The sequence below is a fragment of the Acinonyx jubatus genome, chromosome B4, assembly GCF_027475565.1.
Source record: "Acinonyx jubatus isolate Ajub_Pintada_27869175 chromosome B4, VMU_Ajub_asm_v1.0, whole genome shotgun sequence".
Classification (NCBI taxonomy): Eukaryota; Metazoa; Chordata; class Mammalia; order Carnivora; family Felidae; genus Acinonyx; species Acinonyx jubatus.
Window position 1 is genome coordinate 24,535,441 of NC_069387.1, and position 22,087 is coordinate 24,557,527.

At 37.9% G+C, this 22,087-nt stretch overlaps 1 protein-coding gene across 15 annotated transcripts in view; it reads left to right on the forward strand.

The window, feature by feature from the left end:
• The first annotated feature begins 275 nt into the window (after window positions 1-275).
• Window positions 276-22,087, forward strand: part of ANKRD26 (ankyrin repeat domain containing 26) — a 111,577-nt gene continuing 89,765 nt past the window's right edge. For 10 of the 15 annotated variants that reach the window (XM_053225437.1, XM_053225423.1, XM_053225429.1 and 7 more), the window contains exons 1-5: window positions 277-687; window positions 5,556-5,670; window positions 5,832-6,005; window positions 11,263-11,369; window positions 15,303-15,373. In XM_053225437.1, coding sequence (XP_053081412.1) covers window positions 461-687; window positions 5,556-5,670; window positions 5,832-6,005; window positions 11,263-11,369; window positions 15,303-15,373 — 694 coding nt within the window. In that variant the 5' untranslated portion in view covers window positions 277-460. Of the gene's footprint in view, window positions 688-5,555; window positions 5,671-5,831; window positions 6,006-6,621; window positions 6,753-11,262; window positions 11,370-15,302; window positions 15,374-22,087 lie in introns of those variants that run through there. The other 5 variants (XM_053225434.1, XM_053225436.1, XM_053225432.1 and 2 more) reach the window with 3 other exon arrangements.

Consider the following 22,087-nt stretch of genomic DNA (forward strand, 5'->3'; position numbering starts at 1 on the left):
AGTTTTCTGGGGGACGACGTCTTCAGTCAGCATCCCGAAGTTCAGCGTCACTCTAGCCTCAGTCGTATACACTGCTTTTCCACACCGCGATCCTAACTTTTGCAAATGCCCAGAAACGCTCAGCTAACTCCCATCTGAAAGCACCCAGCCCTGCTCTCAAGCAATCACTGAGATTTGAGAGGTTGGGGCCTCGCACATGCGCTTTGGGTACCCTTGACCGCTAGCCCTCTGTGCGCACGCGCAGTGATTCCAAATTTCCGAAGTGCGCAAGCGCACTTGTTTTAAGCAGCATTGCTTCCTGAAGGTTACCGTGAGGTGAGAGCTACACAGCCGCGGAGCGTCACTGCTGGGGTGTTGTGGCCAGGAGTGTTTGGCCTGTCTGTAGCGCTAGTGTTGGGTTCAGGAAGTAGTGAAAAGCTGAGGGCGAGGTGAAGTCTCTGTGGAGCCCGTAGGCTTAGCAATGAAGAGGATATTTGGGTTCGGGAGTAAGAAGGGCGTGTCGCCCTTGGGCTCCGCTTCTGTTGGGCAGAAGAATAATAGGATTGACAACTTCCTGATGGGTTACCACGTCCGAGACAGAGATCTCGGAAAGATCCACAAGGCTGCCTGCGTGGGCAACGTAGCAAAAGTGCAGCAGATTCTGTTCTTGGGGAAAAATGGCGTGGATGATAGAGACAAGATGAACAGGTAATAGGGACTTGGAGGCTGGCAGGGAGGAGGCGGGAACGACCTGGGAGAAACGCACACCTGGTCTAGCTCTACCTGTGCATCGGAGCCCTGGGGGAGCTGGGTTTTCTTCCCTCCTGAGGTCCCGCTGCCCCTCGGTGGTGGGAACCCAACGTGGTCTAGCGCCCAGGCGGACAGTGTGAGCGGCAAAAACCAAATCTTCAGCTGCCTTGGCACGTAGTCGTAATTCCCGAATAGAGCACTTTACTCTCAAGTTTGACGTGATTTACCCAAATTTCAATAGTAATACACACGAAATTAAGTGTTGACAACATGTTGTTTTTAATGGACTCATTTTCATGCCATAATGTTATAGAAAAGTGCATAATGGGAGAAATAATTCCTGTAATCAACTTCTGGGCTAAAAATCCAGTATTCTTGGGATAAAATCCAGTATCCAGTTTATGTCTGTGTACACTTATGTACGTGTGCTATTTACTGAGGGACCTTGGAAGGACATTTTGAAGTGGAAGATGGCTCTGAATAGGACTCCTTTTTCTCAAAGTCTCTTCCTGTATTTGTCAGTTTTAGGTAAAGCAAATGAAAGCATCATGGTTTTAAGAATTTTGAGCTACACATGCTCTTCTTGTGATGTCATTAAGGAAATTTTTGGACTCACTGTCTTGTACATCTGAAACTGATATAACACTTTATGTTAACGAACTGGAATTAAAATAAGAACTTATTTTTTTATAATAGGAGGTAGATTTGCCCTTCCAGATATCAAAATGTACCTGAAATTTCCACAAATTATTCGTTTACGAACAGCTGAAAAGACAGATAAAGGAGTGGTCCAGAGTAGAAAATGACAAACGTTCAAATATATGTAAGACTTTAAAATTTGATGCTGGTGACATTTCATATTAGTAGGAAAAGGTGAATTATTCGTAAATAGTGGAGAAACAGCTGATTTGGAGAAAACGTGTTAGAATTTTATCTCCCTAAAATAAGTTCCAGGTGGGATATAAATTAAAACATTTTAATATGCAAAATAAGAAAAGTAACAGAAAAAGCCCCCACAAATGCCTATTTACCCATCCTAAGAATGACTTGAAAAGCAAGACTTTTGGGGGTGCCTGGGTGGCTCAGTCAGTTAAACCTATGACTCTTGATTTCGACTCAGGTCATAATCTCAGGGGTTCGTGGGTTCAAGCCCTGCGAGGGGCTCCCTGCTGTCAATGTGGAGCATGCTTGGGATTCTGTCTCGCCTCTCCTCTCTCTCTCTCTCTCTCTCTCTCTCTCTCTCTCTCTCTCTCAGGAAAGAAAAAAAGAAATTGGGGGCCCCTGGGTGGCTGGTTAAGCAGTCCAACTTTGGCCCAGGTCATGATCCCGTGCTTTGTGGGTTCGAGCCCCGCTTCAGGCTCTGTGCTGACAGCTCAGATTCTGTGTCTCCCTCTCTCTCTCTGCCCCTCCCTTGCTTGCACACTGTCTCTCTGTCTCCCAAAAATAAATAAATATAAAAAAAAATTTTTTTTAAAAATGAAGAATTCTGGAGGTTGATTTAGCAACATAAAAAACTAAAAGCCTCTATCAGAAAATAATATTATTAAAATAAAAGACCATGCACTTGCAAATATTTACAACATATTTGTATCAGACAAAAAAATATATCTTCGTTTTACAGGGAAGTCTTTGAAATCAAAACAAAAAAAAATCTGTAATTTGAAATTGCATAAAGTACTTCTTTGCATATCTACACGAGACCAGTGGTCATAGGAAAATATAGCGTCCCTGGTAAAAAAAAAGAAATTTAAGTTAAAAAGGGAATGAAGTACAGTTTTCATCTACAACCTTTGTGAAAATAGAGTGATGGTGCTTATACTGCCGCTTAAAGTTTAAGTTGTTTTCGATTTTCCAATAGACAATTTGGTGTAAGTACCACAAAAAATATGTATTCCTTTTACCCATCAATTTTATTTCTACTAAAATATCTTTAGGAAATTACTAGAGATAAATGACATACATTTTGCTTTTCTCAGCACTATTTAAAATAGCAATGTATTAAGAACTCATAATGGCTTTTATAAGTATGGCATTATATCCATAAGATGGATATGTGATCATTGAAGGTGGCATAGGTAATAGATATACACAGAGATTCAGAGCTGTGCTTTAGTTGATCATTAAGTGAGAACAAAAATCAGTTTGATCATATGTACACACAAGCAGACTTTGGTTTTATATTAAGCCCAAAAATGCACGAAATATGATTAAATTTGTTATTTCTGAGCCTTTGAATTTACATGCATTTTTCTTTTCCTTTAAAGAAAATCTGTGCTTTCTACAGGGAAAGGTGTATAAAAGTCCTATTAAAAGTTTATTATCAATAAAAAAGGTTTGTTATCGTTGAAGAAATCCTGGAGAAAAGCAAGAATATGAATCTTATATACATGAAAATAATTTCTCACTTTGTGTTAAAAAATATTTTTGGATGTAAATTAAGAAAACCAAGTTAATTAAAATTTTTTTGAGGATTGGTATATTCTGACAACTTTTGGCCTCTTCAGAATAAAGGGAATATTTTTATTTGCATTTGTAGATTTTATTATACATACATTAAACATATACATATATTTTCTGTTATATGTAGCTTTATTACATATAATAGGTAAATGATTTATATTAATCATGAAAACAAAATATGTTAGTTTTGTGCTTATGAAAAAGATAAATAGCAAATATAAATGATTATTGCTGTTTCAGAAGTATTGTTTTACTTTATATACCTTTTCTTTAAAAATATTGAACTCTCCAACTGTATTTATCCACTTTCCATCCATTTATTTATCAACTAGAACCTGCGTGTATATTCTATAGCAGACATATTCTCAAGATCCTTTCATTCTCAAAGACTTCATTTTGCACAGTATGAGCAAGATGAGACATTTTATTTATTTATTTTCTAAAGATTTTATTTTTTTAAGTTTATTTTTTGAGAGGGGTGGGGTGGGAGGTGGGGGGATGGAGGGGCAGAGAGAGAATCCCAAGCAGGCCCCGTGCTGAAAGCAGGAACTTTTCAAATAGACTTTTCAAAGAGTCTCAGCACGGGGCTTGATCCAGTGAACATGAGATCGTGACTTGAGCCCAAATCAAGAGTTGCACACTTAACAGACTGAGCCACCCAGGTGCCCCAGATTTTATCTTGTTTACTTTATTTTTTAAGTGTTATTTATTGTTGAGGGTGAGAGCATGAGCAGGGGGAGGGGGAAGGTGAGAGGAGGGACAGAGCATCTAAAGCAGGCTCTGCACCAGTTTTTATTTTTAAGTAAAGTAATCTCTATACCCATCATGGGGCTCAAATTTACAACTCTGAGATCAAGGTTGTATGTTCTACTGACTGAGCCGGCAAGGCATCCCTAAGATGAGAAATTTTAAATTCACGTATTAGGATCTCAACTGAAGTTTTCCTCCTTCCCTTCAATGTTTCTGAAGGTAGGAAATTGTAAAAGATAACCTTTACCTGCCCTTTTGAAATTTATGATAGTATTAAATACTAATATTGATCATTGGAAATACTTGATTTTCATAAATCTATAGACCTCAATATTTAATAAAATGAGCTGTTCCTTGTTCCTGGTCATTGGAATCCTGAGTTTCCTTTGGCTTAAACTTTCTTGAGAAGAAAAGTAAGAAGTACTTAAAAATGTTTTTCTTTTGTTAATTTAGTCCTCTTTTCCTATAATGCTTTTAAGAACTAAAATTTATTTAAATGCCAATCATATGACTAGAACTGCAATAGACCTATTGTATATACAATCATTTCACATAATGGAAGGCACCAAGATTCTATGATGTCCCACTATTTTATGTACCAATAAAAAAAAATTTGTTTTAATGTTTATTTATTTTTGAGACAGAGAGAGACAGAGCATGAATGGGATAGGGTCAGAGAGAGAGGGAGACATAGAATCTGAAACAGGCTCCAGTCTCTGAACTGTCAGCACAGAGCCCAACGTGGGGCTCAAACTCACGGACTGCGAGATCATGACCTGAGCTGAAGTCAGATGCTTAACTGACTGAGCCACCCAGGCGCCCCCAATAAAAAAATTTTTTAAAGTCTTTTCAGTTGTAGTTGTAAGACCTTTTGAGTCATAAATTGCATTCCAATGTCAGAGATACTAAATGTGACAAAATGAGCATCGTATAATTATTGAAACAGTATTCTTGCTAATCCTTAAAACATGTCTGCAAAGTAGGTATAATTGTATTAAGGTACCTAATTGAAGTATTGTCTATGTAAAGCAGTAGTAATAGTAAAAATTATAATCATATTATCCAACAATTATTGAGATGTTATTTGTACTAGGAAGTGTTCTAAATACTTGCATAGATCCTCATTTAAGCATCACAACGAGGTCTTGTGAGATAACTACTATTTATTTTATTTCATTTCATTTTATTACTATCATTTTTTTAGTAATCTCTACACCTACTGTGGGGCTTCAAACTCATGACCCTGAGATCAAGAGTTACATGCTCTTCAGACTGAGCTAGCCAGGTGACCTGAGACAACTACAATTTTTATCCCCTTTTGTTGAGGACATTGAGGATAAGTCTAAGCAATAACTAGTGCGTGACAGAGTTAAACTAGGATGCAAACCCAAGTGGAGCTGAATCCCGAGGTCATGCTCTCTCTTCAAACAGGCTGCTCTTTTATTAGTGTAATGAGTAATCACTACTAAATATTGTACTTTCTCCAGAGGAAAACTGAATCTTTGTTTTGGAGGCATAGGAATAACATGCTACTTAATGTTTACAATTTCCTGAATTAATTGCATGTTTTGAGAGAGTGCACTATCATTTCCTAAAAAGTCCTCTCACTTTTTTAGGACTGCTCTCCATTTGGCCTGTGCCAATGGCCATCCAGAAGTGGTGACCCTCCTAATAGAGAGGAAATGCCATCTTAACCTCTGTGATAATGAAAACAGGACAGCTCTCATGAAGGTATGTAGTAGCAGCTATGTCTGCCTGAGATGGATTTGATGTCATTACTTAGAACGAAAGTGAAGTTATTGCATTGAAACAAAACTAATTGGTGAAACCTGTGGCATGCTTACTTTAAATTCCCAGAATTTACACTCTGTTTCTTGGCATATTACTGACAGGCCGTACAGTGCCAGGAAGAGAAATGTGTAAACATACTGTTGGAAAATGGTGCCGATCCAAATATTAGGGATGTGAGTGGCAACACTGCTCTCCACTATGCTGCCTTTGGTGATAATATATCCATAATAGAGAAGCTGCTGCTATACAATGCGAATACTGAAGCAATAAATAAGGTAAAGATCTAATTTATACAATATTTGAAATTTTATATATATACATGAATATTTTAGCCACAAAATGTTTTATTTCATACACACACACACACACACACACACTGAATTCTATACATCAGGCCCTGTCATCATGGAAATAACTCCAATGCCAAGTCAGGGAGGGCAAGAAAAAGGTAGTGCCCACAGAAAGGTCAAAGTTGTATCTCCCAGCCACCCTTCTACCCCAGAAAGAAAATCTTTCCATTAGTGCCTACAAGTGGATGGTAGTCTCAGAGCCCATAAAGGACTAAAGGTCTAGAGGGGAGTGAGGTGATGATGGAGGCTGGGTGCTATGCAGGGGCTTAGGCAAGGGGTGCTGCTGGGGATAGGTGGGAGGAGGAATGGAGACCCAGACCCAGCAGGGAGAGCTTGGATGTGTGCAAGCGGGAGGAGAAAGCAGCAGGTTGTAGGTGCTGGGCACTGCAGGCCCCGGTGCTCTGAAGATGAGGGCATTGGGGTCAGGTCATGTCTTGACATCCAGCAAAGGCATCTACTTTTGTTGGTAGCCACTCTGCCAGCCATGTACCATGTTGGGGTCTCCCACTTCAGAGAATAGCTCCTGCTCAACCTTGTGTAGCTCCTCAGCAGGGTCGTAGCTGTACATGGGGAGTAGATGATGGCCACACTTGCTGGCCCACCTGCCTTTTCTTCGACATGCATTGCCTTTCACTGCTGAAGCCTCTAAAGGAACACCCTTGGTTGACACGGGTAGGGTCAGTTTTACGTATTTGGAAGTTCAAGTATTCCCTGAATGAAAATATTTGGAAATAACTTAATTATCTAAGATTTCCCTTTCTTTCTTTCTTTCTTCCTTTCTTTCTTTCTTTCTTCTTCTTATTTTTTATTTATTTTTGAGAAAGAGAGAGACAGAGACAGAGCATGAGGGGGGGAGGGGCAGAGAGAGAGAGAGGGAGACACAGAATCTGAAGCAGGCTCCAGGCTCCCAGCTGTCTGCCCAGAGCCCAATGCAGGGCTCGAACTCATGACCCATGAGATCAAGATCTGAGCTGAAGTTGGATACTCTACCAACTGAGCCACCTAGGCACCCTAAGATTGCACTTTAAATAAGCATACTTCTAAAGAAGCATTAGAGAATACAGCTTTGTTTTATGTATTTATGGCAAATATTTATGAAAACAAATGTATTTAAGGTAAAACTTACTTTGTTTTCAAATATTTTTCCCATCCAATTTTGTTTTTTTTAATTACTGAAAAATAACATAGGAAAGCAAAATTTGCCTTAGGCTTTGTGTTAAAACTCAAACATGCATTTTACAATAAAAAATATTGCTGCTGTTGACAAGTTCCTATTTGATAAAAAAGTGACTTATAAAAATGGGATTTATCTTTTATTGGCCAAGGCTTAAGAGGAAAAAGGGAAAAGAAGGGAGCAGTCAGAAATATGTGGGCCAATTTGGAAATTTGGCAAGTGAGAGAAAATAACAAGAAGAGGCTGTTTGTTTTATTGTTTTTGTTTTTTTTTCCTCCAGTTTATATGTTTAGGCAAGGAGTCTTCAATTTTTGGGGGTAATAATTGTTACTTAGGATAAGAGTGAGTTATAAACCTGCCTAGAGACCAAGTGTAGGAGGGCTCAGAGGAAATCAGATTGGCAGTGGTTGATTAAGTGGGCAAGGAGAGGAAAGAACAAATAATTAACTGTCATATAATCCTATTCTGGCAGAAACAGCCACTTAGATAAGAGTCTAAACTCTGCTGTGAAATCTAGAATATTTTGATGGGAAGTAAGAAGTTTATAAGTAATGAAATCAAGTTGTGTTTTGACTTTACATTTAGTCCCTGTTCTACCTCTGCTCAGGGAAATTAAATGCAGTTTTGATAAGTCACTCTTTTGGCTAAATCTTCAAATGATAGAGGGAGTTGGCCACGTAGATGAGACTGATGTAATTGTCTGCTGCACCAGCTCTCAGCTAGAATTGTGGTGGTGAATCCCAGTCCCCTGGGGAAGTTAAAAATTTTGTTACAAGGCTAAACTCTCCTCTTGAACATTTTGAGTAAATCTAGTAACATGTATACATAGACATGGATATTTAGAAAATTTTTTTTTTGAGATTGTGCTACAACTCTTGGTTAAGAACTATTGGGGCGTGTGGGTGGCTCAGTCGGTTAAGCGTCTGACTTGGCTCATGTCATCATATCACGGTTCACAAGTTTGAGCCCCGTGTTGGACTCTGTGCTGACAGCTTAGACAGAGCCTGGAGCCTGCTTCAGATTCTGTGTCTCCCTCTCTTTCTGCCCCTCCCCTGCTCGTGCTCTGTCTCTTTCTCTCTCAAAAATAAGTGGACATTTAAAAAAGAAAAAAAAAAGCTAACTACTGAATGGAGGGGTACCTGGGTGGTTCAGTCGGTTAAGTGTCTGACTTCCACTCAGGTTGTGATCTCATGGTTCATGGGTTTGAGCCCTGCATTGGGCCCTGCACTGATGGTGCAGAGTTGCGTGAGATTCTCTCTTTCCCTGCCCCTCCCCCAGTTGCTCATGCTCTCTCTCTTCCTCAAAATAAATAATTTAATTAAAAAAACCCCAAAGAACTACTGAATGGAGAAGTATAGTATATAAATTGACAGATGTCAAAACCTAAGAAATCTCTGGAAGACCTGCAGTTTGATACATGCTACTTCCTTCAACTCTCTCCAAAAGCATTAGCCTTTCATCTTTCTCTACCTCTGTGAGAAGTTAAAGTGAATATTAATTGGCTATAGCTGTTGACTTACGGAATAATTTTTCATCTAACCAACAGTTATTCACTGGCACCCATAGTGTTATGGGTAGTCTTTTAATAAGTAGAGTCTGACCCTTTAAGGATTTTATATCTTTTGTTACCTATTCATTATGTTACCAAATGGTTATTACAAGCAGAGTTTTCCTGATTGCAATAGGAGAAAATCTTGAATCTTCTTTATTCGTTGAAGCTATGTGACAGACTATCTTATGATGTCTGTTAAATTCATATTGCCCTGGCATAATCAAAATGATAGTTTTAAACATTGAAATGTAGTTAGTGACAGTACAGTTGGGAATTGTTTTAATAATTTAGTTTCAGCATTCTTGTGAACTAATTCGTCTATTTTATTAACAATCTGGGAGAATTAAACACAAATAGATTGCAGTTTTAATAAACATTGGAAAAATTCTTAAGATGGGTGTTACGAGCCTTTTTGTTGTAATTATTTTAGAGAGACTGTGAATGGGGGAGAGGAGCAGAGGGGGAGAGAGAGAATCTTAAGCAGGGTCCACGCTAAGTGCCAAAGCCAATGTGGGACTCAGTCTCACAACCCTGGGACCATGACCTGAGCTGAAGTCAAGCGTCAGATGCTCAACTGACTGAGCCACCCAGGTGCCCCTCTTATGAGTCTTAATAGCAATTTTTATTACATGTTGGGGCCTAAGTTTTTGGTAAAATGTGATATTGATACTTTAGGAAAGTTTTATGTACAAATATTTGCTTTATGCACAACCAAAATACAAGTGGGCTATTGACGAAATTTGGCCCCTGGATGTATTCAGTTTCCTCCATAGATTGAATCAACATTTAAAATTATGACACTTGTGCAGAAATCTGGATTTCAGACTTTTCTTATAGGATCATACCTGGTACTTTGAGCCCATACTACTGTTTGGTATGCTTTGCAGCGACTGCCCTTTTTATATGAGGTGTGTGTCTCTCCAGTTTGCTACTGTCCCACTTAGGTTCTTCACTTACTCGAGTCACCTACTTTGCCTCCATAAGCATTGCATTTGCAATTACTGTTTTATGATATAAATATATATATATACACACACACACACACACACACACATATACATATATATATATGTATTTTGAAGACTGTGCTAATCAGATCTCTTTTTGGACACAAAGAAACCTTGGTAATTTTTTAGAAATTTATTAAGAGAAAGAGAGAGAGAATCCCTAGGAGGCACTGGGTTTGAACTCATGAATTGTGAGACCATGACCTGAGCCAAAATCAAGAGTCAGATTCTTAACTGACTGAGCTACCTAGGTGCCCCTTTTTTATGGTATATTTTGATAAAGATTTCAAGGATTTTAAGACAATCAATATTAATTTATAATATATATTTTGTATTTTATGTTAATGTTTTAGGAATAGGATTGAATTTTCCAAGTTAGACTTTCGAAGTTGTTTTTGTATTCTATTTATTTATTTATGAAGGAGAGAGAGCGCGTGCATGAGTGGGGGAGGGGCAGAGAGAAAGGCAGACAGAATCCCAGCAGACAGAATCCTCCAGGCTGAGCTGTTAGCATAGAGCCCAGTGCAGGGCTTGAACTCACAAATCATGAGATCATGACCTGAACCAAAGTTGGACTCTTAACTGACTGAGCCCCCCAGGTGCCCCATAAGTTGGTTTCAAAAAAACACTTTTTCCTTATGTGTACTGTAAATAATCATATTCCTATTGGAATATTTGCAAAGCATATTAGATTAATCATGGTAATAGTTGAATAGATTATGCCTGTTGCAGACAATATTATCTTTCTCCTCAGCATTGATCCCTAAAAATGCAAATAATGTAGTAGCTTTCATTATGCTAAAAATGATCTGTAAAAACCAGTATTCGAATTTTTATTGATAAGCTATTATATTTTTATTTCTGATTTATATTTTGCCTAACAATAACTACAGCACAATAATAGGAACAATAACTACAGTATGCCATGATAAGTACTGTGATACAAACAAAAATCTTGGAACCAGTCAGGGTTTGAAGTGAGTTTGGGGGCATGACTGCATATAATCTGTTGAAGAAGGTGGAGGAGGGCTATTTTATTAAAAACATTTTTTTAAATGTTTGTTTCTTTTTGAGAGAGAGGGAGAGACAGAGTGCGAGCAAGGGAGGGAGAGCAGAGAGAAAGAGAGGGAGACAGAATCTGCAACAGGCTCCAGGCTGTGCACTGTCAGTATAGAGCACAATGCAGGGATCGAACTCACAAACCATGAGATCATGACCTGAGCCGCAGTTGGTCACTTAACCAACTGAGCCACCCAGGTGCCCAGTGGAGGAGGGCTATTTTAAAGAGAAGCAGCAGCAGGTGAAAGCACAGGGGTGGGAAGGAAGAGGCCATTTTGTATTTACTTTTTGTATTATATGTTTAAGTTTAGAGGATCTTTTGTAAGTTTTAAAATTCGGTATGGAAATATGTAATTTTGTAAATTATAAATTGTTTTTGCTCTTTTACAGGATAACTTCACACCACTTCTAGTTGCTGTAAATGAAAACAAACAGCAAATAGTGGAATTTTTAATAGAAAAGGCAGCAAATATACATGCAGTTGATAAATTAAAAAGGTGCAGTAGTTTTCTTTTAAACCTTAGTATTGTTCTAGAGTGGTAATAATTATTCAAGTCAGGAAGATTAACTTAAGAAGAAAAAGATTAATTTATAATTATATAGTGAAAAATGTCAACACATCACCAGTTTGGCAGAAAGCAATTATTCTGACTGGGCAACATGAAGAACAGGGTATAGCAGAATTCATATTCCTTGATAATGTTGACTAATGTCATTTGCAGTGTTTATTTTTAAATAGGTTCCATGCTCGGCATGGAGTCCAACACTGGGCCTGAACTCATGACTCTGAGATTAAGACCCAAGCTGAGATCAAGAGTCTGATGCTTAACCCAGTTGCCCCTGCAATGTTTTGTTTTTTTTTCCACATGATTTTGTGTTAACTAAAGGGATTTCATATTAATTTTATAAAGGGTGTACTCTCAGCTGTTAGTTTACTTTATGACACAATATTGGACTTCTTAATCTTTTTATGGTATTTTATAAACTTCTACTTCATAGAGGTGCCTGGGTGGCTCAATTGGTTATACATCTGACTTTGGCTCAGGTGATCATCTTATGGTACGTTCGTGGGTTTGAACCCCACATCAGGCTCTGTGCTGACAGTGTAGAGCCTGCTTAGGATTCTCAATCTCTCTCTTTCTCTCTCTGCCCCTCGCCCACACTCTCGAGTGCACTCTCTCTCTTTCTCAAAATAAGTAATAAATAAACTAAAAAAAAAAAGAACTTCTACTTCATATATATTTTTCCTTCAAAGATGTATATTGTGGTGCCTGGGTGGCTCAGTTGGTGAAGTCTGTGACTTTGGCTGAGGTCATGATCTCATGGTTCATGGGTTTGAGCCCCATGTCGGGCTCTGCTGACAGCTCAGAACCTGGAGCTGCTTCGGATTCTGTGTATCCCTGTCTCTCTCTGCCTCTCCCCTGCTTGTGCTCTGTCTCTCAAAAGCAAATAAATGTTAAAAAAAAAAAAAAAAAGACGCATGTTAAACATAAATAGGAGTTGTTTTATCTTTTGGATCACTCTTTGCTTTAAATTGCCTTTTTTTTTTTTTTTTTTTTTGAGGAATACTGTTGTCGTTAGATGGTCTCTAAGTGATGATTAATTACTATTACTGGATACTATAGGCTCATCAGTTTTTATCCTTTTTCATGTCCAGTATGTATTTTTTTATTTTACTTTTAATTGGTATGCATAGAAAGATGAAAGGTAGCTTTAACTGAATAGACTTTTCCTTTAATGAGGAAAAGTTACAGGTGGGTGACAAAAAAGAAAGAGACGTGCCTTAGATTCACACAAGACTAGGTTTATTCATAGCTTTCCTACTTGCTAGGTGTTGTGACCTTGGGAGCGTTACGTATCATCACTAAATATGTTTCCTGATATGAAAAGGAGGATAATAATACATCCTTCAAGGGTGGTTGTGCGTAAATTATATTTTATATACATAGCATTTAATTTAGTGCCTACCATATGCTTATCAGCATCGTTAACTATAATTATGCCTATTTTATTAGCATTCACATTAAAATATTATCATTTTAAGCCTGCAGATAGTTTTTATACTTACTTGACCTCTAGATGGCTTTGACGTGCACTGTGTCAGATTAAGGAAGACATGGGGAATTCTTTTTTAAAATCTTTACCTATTCAGATAAGTGCCCTCCACATAGTTTCTTGTTTATCAAAGGACTTTAAATTAGCAACTCTATAATACATTACCCAAGTGGGACAAGAAGCTCCCTTTTGTCCCTTCATTTTAGTCTTGGAGATAATTTACAAAGATGAACACTTGAACATGTAAATGGTTGATTCTGAACAGACAGGCAAGATATTAACCTGATAAAGTATATCGAAATTAGTTGTTTAAATAACTCTAAATTCGTAAGAGTGAGGTTATCTCTGTTATTTTAGAACAGCCCTCATGCTTGCTGTAAATTATGAATCAACAAATGTAGTCAGGCTTCTTCTTCAGCAAGGTATTGATCCCTTTCCTCAAGTTGTATATGCATGGACTGCAGATGAATATGCTTATATTAAGGGTTTTAATCTGTGTTTGCATTAAAATGCTAGTTATTACTAAACTGAGGTTTAAAATAATTTAACTGTTAACTTCGTACGTAACAAATGGGATTTCGTAGTTTGGTTAGGCAGTTTTGGAATGGCAGTTGGTTAGTCCACAACATTAGCCAGAAATCAAGCAAAGGACTAGACTAGTTGGAAGTAGAAATGTGTGCAGGATTCTTTACCTCAGGACTTTTGAGACCTTTATCCTTAAGGATCCTAACCTTACCCCTTTCGTTTCAAGTATAACCCCTATGCATGGGGTACAAATAATGTTACATCTCTGTGTTTTCTAACTAGTAATTTGGGTCTTGAAATGTTCAGTTGTGTGGAAAACCCTGTACTTTCCTTTGAGAGCTATCTCCTGTACTCTCTCCCTTGAATTTTCCAAGAACCAAAGGAGCACCCTAAGACCAAAGAGACAGTCCTCTTTCACAAGTCGTAGGGAGGGGAAAAAAGAACATCCTGATCATTCTGTTTCCTTTGATTCTGTTGCTGCGGCATTGCTGTTGGAACTGGTGCTGCAGTCTGGTCGTGATTGACCTTTGCTCCCAGGATTCCCTTGCTGATCCAGAGTTTTCAGTCTTCATGGTGATCCACACTTAGATTTCAAAGTTACAAAGTTTCTTTTGTTCACTGCATACGCAGCACATATGCTCAGCAGCTATCCCAAAGCACCAGCACCCTGTTCTGGCAGCTGGGCCTCCTGGCTTTAATCATACACCCCTTTCCTACACACTCAAAAACCTTATGTGGAACCCATATCTTAGCCTAGACTTTCATTATGAGTTACCCTCTGAGGATCTTGTTTCTCTTTTTTTTTGCCAGAAGATGTTAGTTGGGACCATTCTAAGCTGTCAGAGATGTTCAAATAATGCTGCAGGAAGAGATCGGGCTTCCCTTTCTCCTTTGTTAGTAGATCTGTACCCCCTTTTTTTTTTTTTAACGATCTGTACCCTTGCCTTTTTTTTTTTTTTTTGAGTTGGGGCTCAAACTCATGACCCTGAGATCAAGACCCAAGTTGAGATCAAGAGCTGGATGCTCAACTGACTGAGTCCCTGCACCCCCTGTACCCCCACTTTAAATCCTGTGAAGCAGGTGCCCCTGTACCCCTGCTTTAAATCCTGTGGAGCATCTTTTCTGAGGTCATGGAAGGTCTCATATTGCCCTTCCCAGAGTAATGAGCATCAATCACCTTGCCTGAGAGGCCATGTTTTGGGTGTAATATCTTATTAAATCCTTTTATCAACCTTGTAAAATAAGGCAGTAAGATACTTGTTTTATAGAGGAAGATTTTGAGCCAAAGGGAAGTGGCTTATCCAAGAACAAATAGCTATTGGTTATAGAGCTAGGACTTCTGAGTCAAAACACTTTCCATAATGGCAAGCTAATTCTAATTATTATTATTATTTTTTTAAGGTTTATTTACTTTTGATAGAGAGGGACAGAATGTGAGCTGGGGGTGGTTGCAGAGAGAGAAGGAGATAAAGAATCCGAAGCAGGCTCCAGACTCTGAGCTATCAGCACAGAGCCCGATGCAGGGCTCAAACCCATAAACCGTGAGATCATGACCTGAGCTGAAGTTGGATGCTTAACCACCCAGGTGCCCCTGGCAAACTAATTCTAATTTACTAAGCTATAATGCCCTGAATTCATGACTCGTTCATCTTACTGTTTTTTCTTCTTTAAGTACATACTTAATGAAAAGTGTATAGAACGTACAAATTTGAAGTATATGGGGTAATTCCAAGTTTTGGTAGTTGCTCTGATATTATTTGAAATAGTCTAAGAATTTGATATATTTGGTAAATGTTTTTCATATCAGTATTACAATAGTAATATTATTTATCACCCTTTTTTATACATAGCAATTACGAAATAATTTGCAGACATAAAGAAGAAATCATGCTTAAAAATTCTTTGCAAAATAGCAATCCAGGTAAGACTTTACATAGTGAATTGCTCTTGGTGGTCCTAACATAGGTAAAGTCAGAATTAGGAAGTTTTGATAATGAAAGAACAATGAAGAAAAAAACACCAATGTGTAAATTGCATGTGTATTGTTTTCTTTCTTAATTTCTTTCTTTATAGTCTAATGTTCAGAATTATTTAAGAAGTTAACTATAGGTAATTGAAAATATGAGGCTGTATTATCTGAAAAGAAATTCATTATTTTAGTCATGACCCCTAAAATACCATATGATATCTTTGTGTAAATAAGAAAAACATATTTTTAAAAAATATTTATTTAATTTTGAGAGAGAAAGAGAGTGAGCAGGAGGGAGGCAGAGGGAGGTAGTCAGAGGATCCAAAGCAGGCTCCACCACTGATAGCAGAGAGCCCGATGTGGGGCTTGAGCTCATGAGCTGCGAGATCATGACCTGAGACAAGGTCAGATGCTTAACGAATTGAGCCACCCAGGTGCCCAAAGAGAAAAGATTTTTAAGTTAGTATCTTTTATGTTTCCTCCATAAACATATTGTAACAAATGGCACTTGCTATAAAAATGGATGTTTTATATAATGTTTACAAATGGATTATATTTAGTAAATATTATTATCTAGTGATTTGTCTCTTTAAAAAATGAACCATTCTTTAAAACTGGGAATTCTACAGTACTTTTCTGGTACTGTAAACAAATGGCAAATAATAAGAACTGCAAAACTTAGCTAGTGTGCAACAATGCCAGTGAAATTGTTTTTTACAGATAGCTGCCAATAGTACAGAAGAAAAGCAATGCCTTGTTGAGAAGCATAGGTTATTTCACATTTTGTGTCATCAAGGTCTCACCATTATCAACTTCATTCCGCAAATCAAAACAATGAGAGGGGCGCTTGGGTGGCTGTGTCGGTTAAGTGTCCAACTCTTGATTTCAGCTCAGGTCATCATCTCACAGTTGGTGAGTTGGAGTCCTGTGTCCGACTTCTCTGTTGGGCTCTTTGCTGACAGTTCAGAGCCTGCGTGGGATTTTCCCTTTCCTTCTCTCTCTGCCCCTCCCCTGTACATGCATGCTCTGTCTCTCTCAAAGTAAACATTTAAAAACAACAACAACAAATCCAGAGTGAGATATGTTGACTTCATTAGAACAATGTTTTTGTCAGTTTGTTGGATAATTGTCATGACGCTGTCATTTTATTATTATAAGATAGTCTGTTGCCATTATTCAAAAGATTATCTTAGTAAGTATTGAAATAGGGTAACTTGGGCTCAAGAAATGTAATAAAATCACAAAAATGTTTCACAATACCAAAAATACTACTGTTGCTCCCAGATGTGGCACCTAGTGCATTGTGTAATCTGAAAAGTATGAAGAAAGCTTTAACCTGGTAGACTGTTACCAAAGAATTCCTGTAGGTTAGTTTTGGAAGTTACAGGAAAGGCAAAGATAGAACAGACAGTGTTTTGATCATTAAGGTGGTCATAATAGAATAGAGTTGTCCCTGTGGTTTCTTAAACAGAAAAATTTCTGTGGTTTTTTTTAAAAATAGTTTTCAAAGAAAACATTTTTATTCATTTTCATTTGTCCAGTTAACAAATAACTATTAAGTGCCTTTTAGCTTCTAAGTGTTTTCTGTTGTTGTAGAATACAAACACTCAAAAAACAGTCTCTACACTCCAGGAGTTTGTTATTATCACTGTCAATTTCATTATTTAGTCTATTTAGTGCTTACTAGGTGACAGAGTCTCATAGAGCTTATAATTATCATTGTTATTTTTTATTGGCATTTGTTCCAGTTACCGTAAGTTCATGGTGAGGGATTAGAGTTTTAAAAAACTGGGTAGAATCTAAGGTAAGCGTGCAGAGTGAGTAGTAAGTTTGCCAGGTAAAGAGGCAGAATGACGTTGTTTCGCAGGAGTAGCATCTATCACGATTACGTGTTTGGTGGAGTACACAGCAGTGCAAAGTCTGAGGGTGTACGAGTGAACTTTGCAGGATTTATGAGCAGTTGGGTGTTGCTGGTATAAAAAGTGTGCTATGGGAATGGTTGGGAATGAGGTGAATAACTAGGTAAGACAAGCTTATGGAAGTTTGTCAGTGCTATAGAAAGGAGTAGATCTTACCTGATAGGCCTTGGGAAGTTTCTTCGGTAGAATGCTTTTAGCGGCAAATAATAGGTGACTTCTAACAGTGACTGAAACAGTAGGAACCAGAAATGTTTTGATGGTTCAGTGATGTCATCAGGATCTCAGTCGTCTCTTGTTCAGTTTTGGAGTTGGTGGTATTTTTATTTCTCCTTTCCGGGGTGGCTAATTAGCAACAGCTCCAGGTATCATATTCTCACATGGCAACATCCAGTGGGAGGGAAGGACTGCTTTTCTTTATGTGTTTCTTTTAACTAGGAAGAGGCTTGCAGTAGACTTCCTCTAACATTTTAAAGACTAGGTTACATCACATACTCATTCCTAAACTGGTCCCTGGTAAATCAGGTACTGTGATTAGCTTAGAATAATCCTTTCTCTTTGAAGCCAGGGTGAGGCCACCTTCTTTGTGTATTGAGACAATAAATATCCAAATAAAGTTGTGATTCTCTAGCAAGAATGAAGAATATGGAATGGATCTTAGGGAGGGAGCCAGCAGTATTTGATGCAGGGGTTTTGGAGAATTTGAAGCAGAAGACTAATAAGATTAGATTTGAGTTTGGTTATGGCATAAAATACAGATCACCAAGCCTTTTTCCTAAAGAGCCAGTGAATATTTTAGGTGATGTGGTCTCTCAGCTCTGCCCTTGTAGTGTGAAAGCAGCCATAGCAATATGTAAGTGAAGACATGGGATTATGCTCCAATAAAACATTATTTACAGAACCAGATGGCAGGTTGGATTTGGCCTGTGGCTGTAGTTTGCTGAACCCTCATATGGAGGATAGATTATAGGAAACCACATAAAGAGACTGGGAGGCAAAGGAAGCTCTTGTTTTCTTGTTTTCTTAGCCTGGTATTAGTCCATTATGAAACTTTCAGCTGTCTATGTTGAAAACGTCAGGGGGTTCAATTTATTCCATTAAAAATTTTTTTTTCTGGGTTTTGTGTCTTATTTGTTTTGCTTAAAAGTTTTTTTATTCATTTAAGAAATAACAGTAATATTTGGTGGCTTTTTTTTTTCCCTGTGAAAATCATCAGTTAATAACTCATGTTTGACTAGGGCAGTGGCAGGGGAAAGATAAAGCAGAGACAGAAAGAGTATAGTTAATACGAATTTGTGATTCTTGAATATAAAAAGTTAGGGGGTGAGAGAGAACTATCAGAAGATTCAGAGGTTTCCAGGTTGTGCGCTAGTATTTAAATTGGACATGAAGAATGAGTAGGACTTGATCAGATGAACACAGGAGAGCAGCAGGAATGAGGAAGACCAGTAATTTTCTGTATATGTTGAATTTGATGGAATATCCATGTAGGATATTCTCAGTAATTGGATAATTGAATAATAGGAGTTTCCAGTTGGAGATAGACCTTCAAGATTGGAGGTGCACATTTGAAATAATCTGCTTAGAATTGTTAGGCACAGTCATAGCTTGGATAAAGATTGAGCTTGTCCATGATGGAGAACATGTAGAATGAGAAGGCCAGTGAACAAGCCCTGGGAATACCAATTTAGAGAGGATGGATGGAAGAATGGCAGTTGGTAAAGAAGACTGAGGAGTGCTAGGGAAAAAGGCGAGGAATTAGAGGAAGTGATGTTGAAAAAATTTTTAAAAATTTCAAGGAGGAATATTTTTATCAAATTGCTACAAAGAAAGTTGGATTTAACTTTTAAAAGTTCTCTGGTGGTAGTCTTTTCAAAAGAACAATTTTTGAGTTGTAAGGTCTTTTATTTATGTGATTGGTACTTTCTGTGTCCAAATATGGAAAAATAACATATCAACTAAGGTCCTATCTAACTTTTTGTAAATGCAACACCTACCCAGGCAGGGTCAAGGGAAAATGATCTAGCCTGGTGAGTATACTTGCCCAGCAATTTTCCATAATTGTCAAAACCTAGGAGTCAAGTGTGAGGAAAAGTGTTGTCGTTCTTACCTGTTTCTTGTGAGAGTATTTGAGGTTTTCCTCAAGTCCTTGATGAACTCTTCTGGCTGAATACTGAAACAAAAATCTGGCAGCAACAGCTGGAAGCTACTGTCAGGCCCTGTCTCTGGAATGGAATCATGATACAGCTGTATTTTTTTTTTTTAATTTTTTTTTTTCAACGTTTATTTATTTTTGGGACAGAGAGAGACAGAGCATGAACGGGGGAGGGGCAGAGAGAGAGGGAGACACAGAATCGGAAACAGGCTCCAGGCTCTGAGCCATCAGCCCCAGAGCCTGATGCGGGGCTCGAACTCCCGGACCGCGAGATCGTGACCTGGCTGAAGTCGGACGCTTAACCGACTGCGCCACCCAGGCGCCCCTACAGCTGTATTTTTAATAGTTTTAAGTTTTGATCAGAAATAGTTTCCAGAGCAGCAGATTGGAGAAACTGACCTCGTGTCAATATGTTATTGCAGAAAACTAGTATCATAACAAGGAGAAAATGTCAGGTGATGCGCTGAATCTACTAGTTCTCATTAGTTTGGGAATTCTAGTGATGTCAGTAAAAAAGTCAATACGGGATTATTTTTGCTTGTGTCTTTTTTGTTATGTTTGAATACCTGACTGTATTTTGTTAGTGCTGTCTCTCTTTATTTTCTTTTGATTTGCCTTCTTCTGATATCTCTCCTTTTAGTCTCCCTTTCTGAATTTCATCCCTAAAGAAAGCTCTAAGGAAAATTGTCTTGGAATCTACTACTATTAGAATACATTTCTACCATATGCATGTTTAACATATATGTATATTTCCTTCTAAGGCAATGGGCTACCTAATCTAAAGTTTGTGTCATATTTCATGAGTTTCTTATGTGAAACGACTTTCTACCTGTACACACAGTGATAGTGATAGTGTCAGTGATGATGGTCTGTAAAGATTGAAAGCATTTTCTGGATTGTCAGGTAGAAATTTTTATTGGGTACAGTTTTTTGGTTTTTTTTTTAACGTTTATTTATTATTTTTGGGACAGAGAGAGACAGAGCATGAACGGGGGAGGGGCAGAGAGAGAGGGAGACACAGAATCGGAAACAGGCTCCAGGCTCTGAGCCATCAGCCCAGAGCCCGACGCGGGGCTCGAACTCCCGGACCGCGAGATCGTGACCTGGCTGAAGTCGGACGCTTAACCGACTGCGCCACCCAGGCGCCCCTGGGTACAGTTTTAATGTGAACTGCTTTAATATATTTTTCAGAAATTGGTAAGCTGTGACTTAACAAGAATATAGGGCCAATTGGAATACCAAGTGTTTGTTTTTTTTTAAACAAAGCATCCATTGGTTTATTTATTTATTTTTTGAGTCTATCAGTTTTTATTTATTTTATTTTATTTTATTTTATTTTATTTTGCTTTTTTAATATATGAAATTTATTGTCAAATTTGTTTCCATACAACACCCAGTGCTCATCCCAAAAGATGCTCTCTTCAATACCCATCACCTACCCTCCCCCCCCTCCCACCCCCCATCAACCCTCAGTTTGTTCTCAGTTTTTAAGGGTCTTATGCTTTGGCTCTCTCCCACTCTAACCTTTTTTTTTTTTCTTTCCTTCCTCTCCCCCATGGGTTTCTGTTAAGTTTCTCAGGATCCACATAAGAGTGAAAACATATGGTATCTGTCTTTCTCTGTATGGCTTATTTCACTTAGCATCACACTCTCCAGTTCCATCTGTGTTGCTACAAAGGGCCATATTTCATTCTTTCTCATTGCCATGTAGTACTCCATTGTGTACATAAACCACAATTTCTTTATCCATTCATCAGTTGATGGACATTTCGGCTCTTTCCATAATTTGGCTATTGTTGAGAGTGCTGCTATAAACATTGGGGTACAAGTGCCCCTATGCATCAGTACTCCTGTGGAATACCAAGTTTTGAACCAGTTATATATAAGCTAACTTACTTTGCCTTCCCCCAAATGGGTCCTATTGATCTTTAATTCTCAAATCTCCTCTTTTCAGGGTGGAGTGGATAATTCATCTGACAATTTGGATGCAGTAATTTTGACTTTTTGATTATTTTGGCAATAACTGCCTTTAATAGGTGAACTATATCTTTAATTTTCTAAGAAATCAAGGAAAAGAAACAAAAAAACTATAATCAGTAGTATGTTTTCGTACTCTGATAGTTATGCTTTTTCTAGAACAATCCCTGTTACTTCTTTGATTCCTAGCTGCCAGAAAAATGAACTAAGTCCTAGTTAGTTGGAGAAAATTAACTGATTTTTCGTATTTGAGAGGAACTTTTATACGGTAGAACATAGTGGCAATCATCAGGATTCTCTCTTTTTTTTTTTTTCCTTGAGTAAAATAGGATTGTTGCTTGTTTCACACTTTCTGACATCATTATTTCATCTATTCCTTTTATACCTTTCTTCAAATGGATATATAGGAATGTAGGAATTTTCAAGGCAAGTACCAAGAAAAAGAGATTCCAGGAAAAGTATTCTGTGAAATAATCTTCTGACTGTAACCATGTATAAGACATCAACCTAAATAATAAAAATTTCGTATAACGCAATTGTGTTAGAGGCACCCCAACGATACCCAGATTTGATTATTCATAGAAGAACTCACAGAACTCAGCATATAGTTGTACCCAT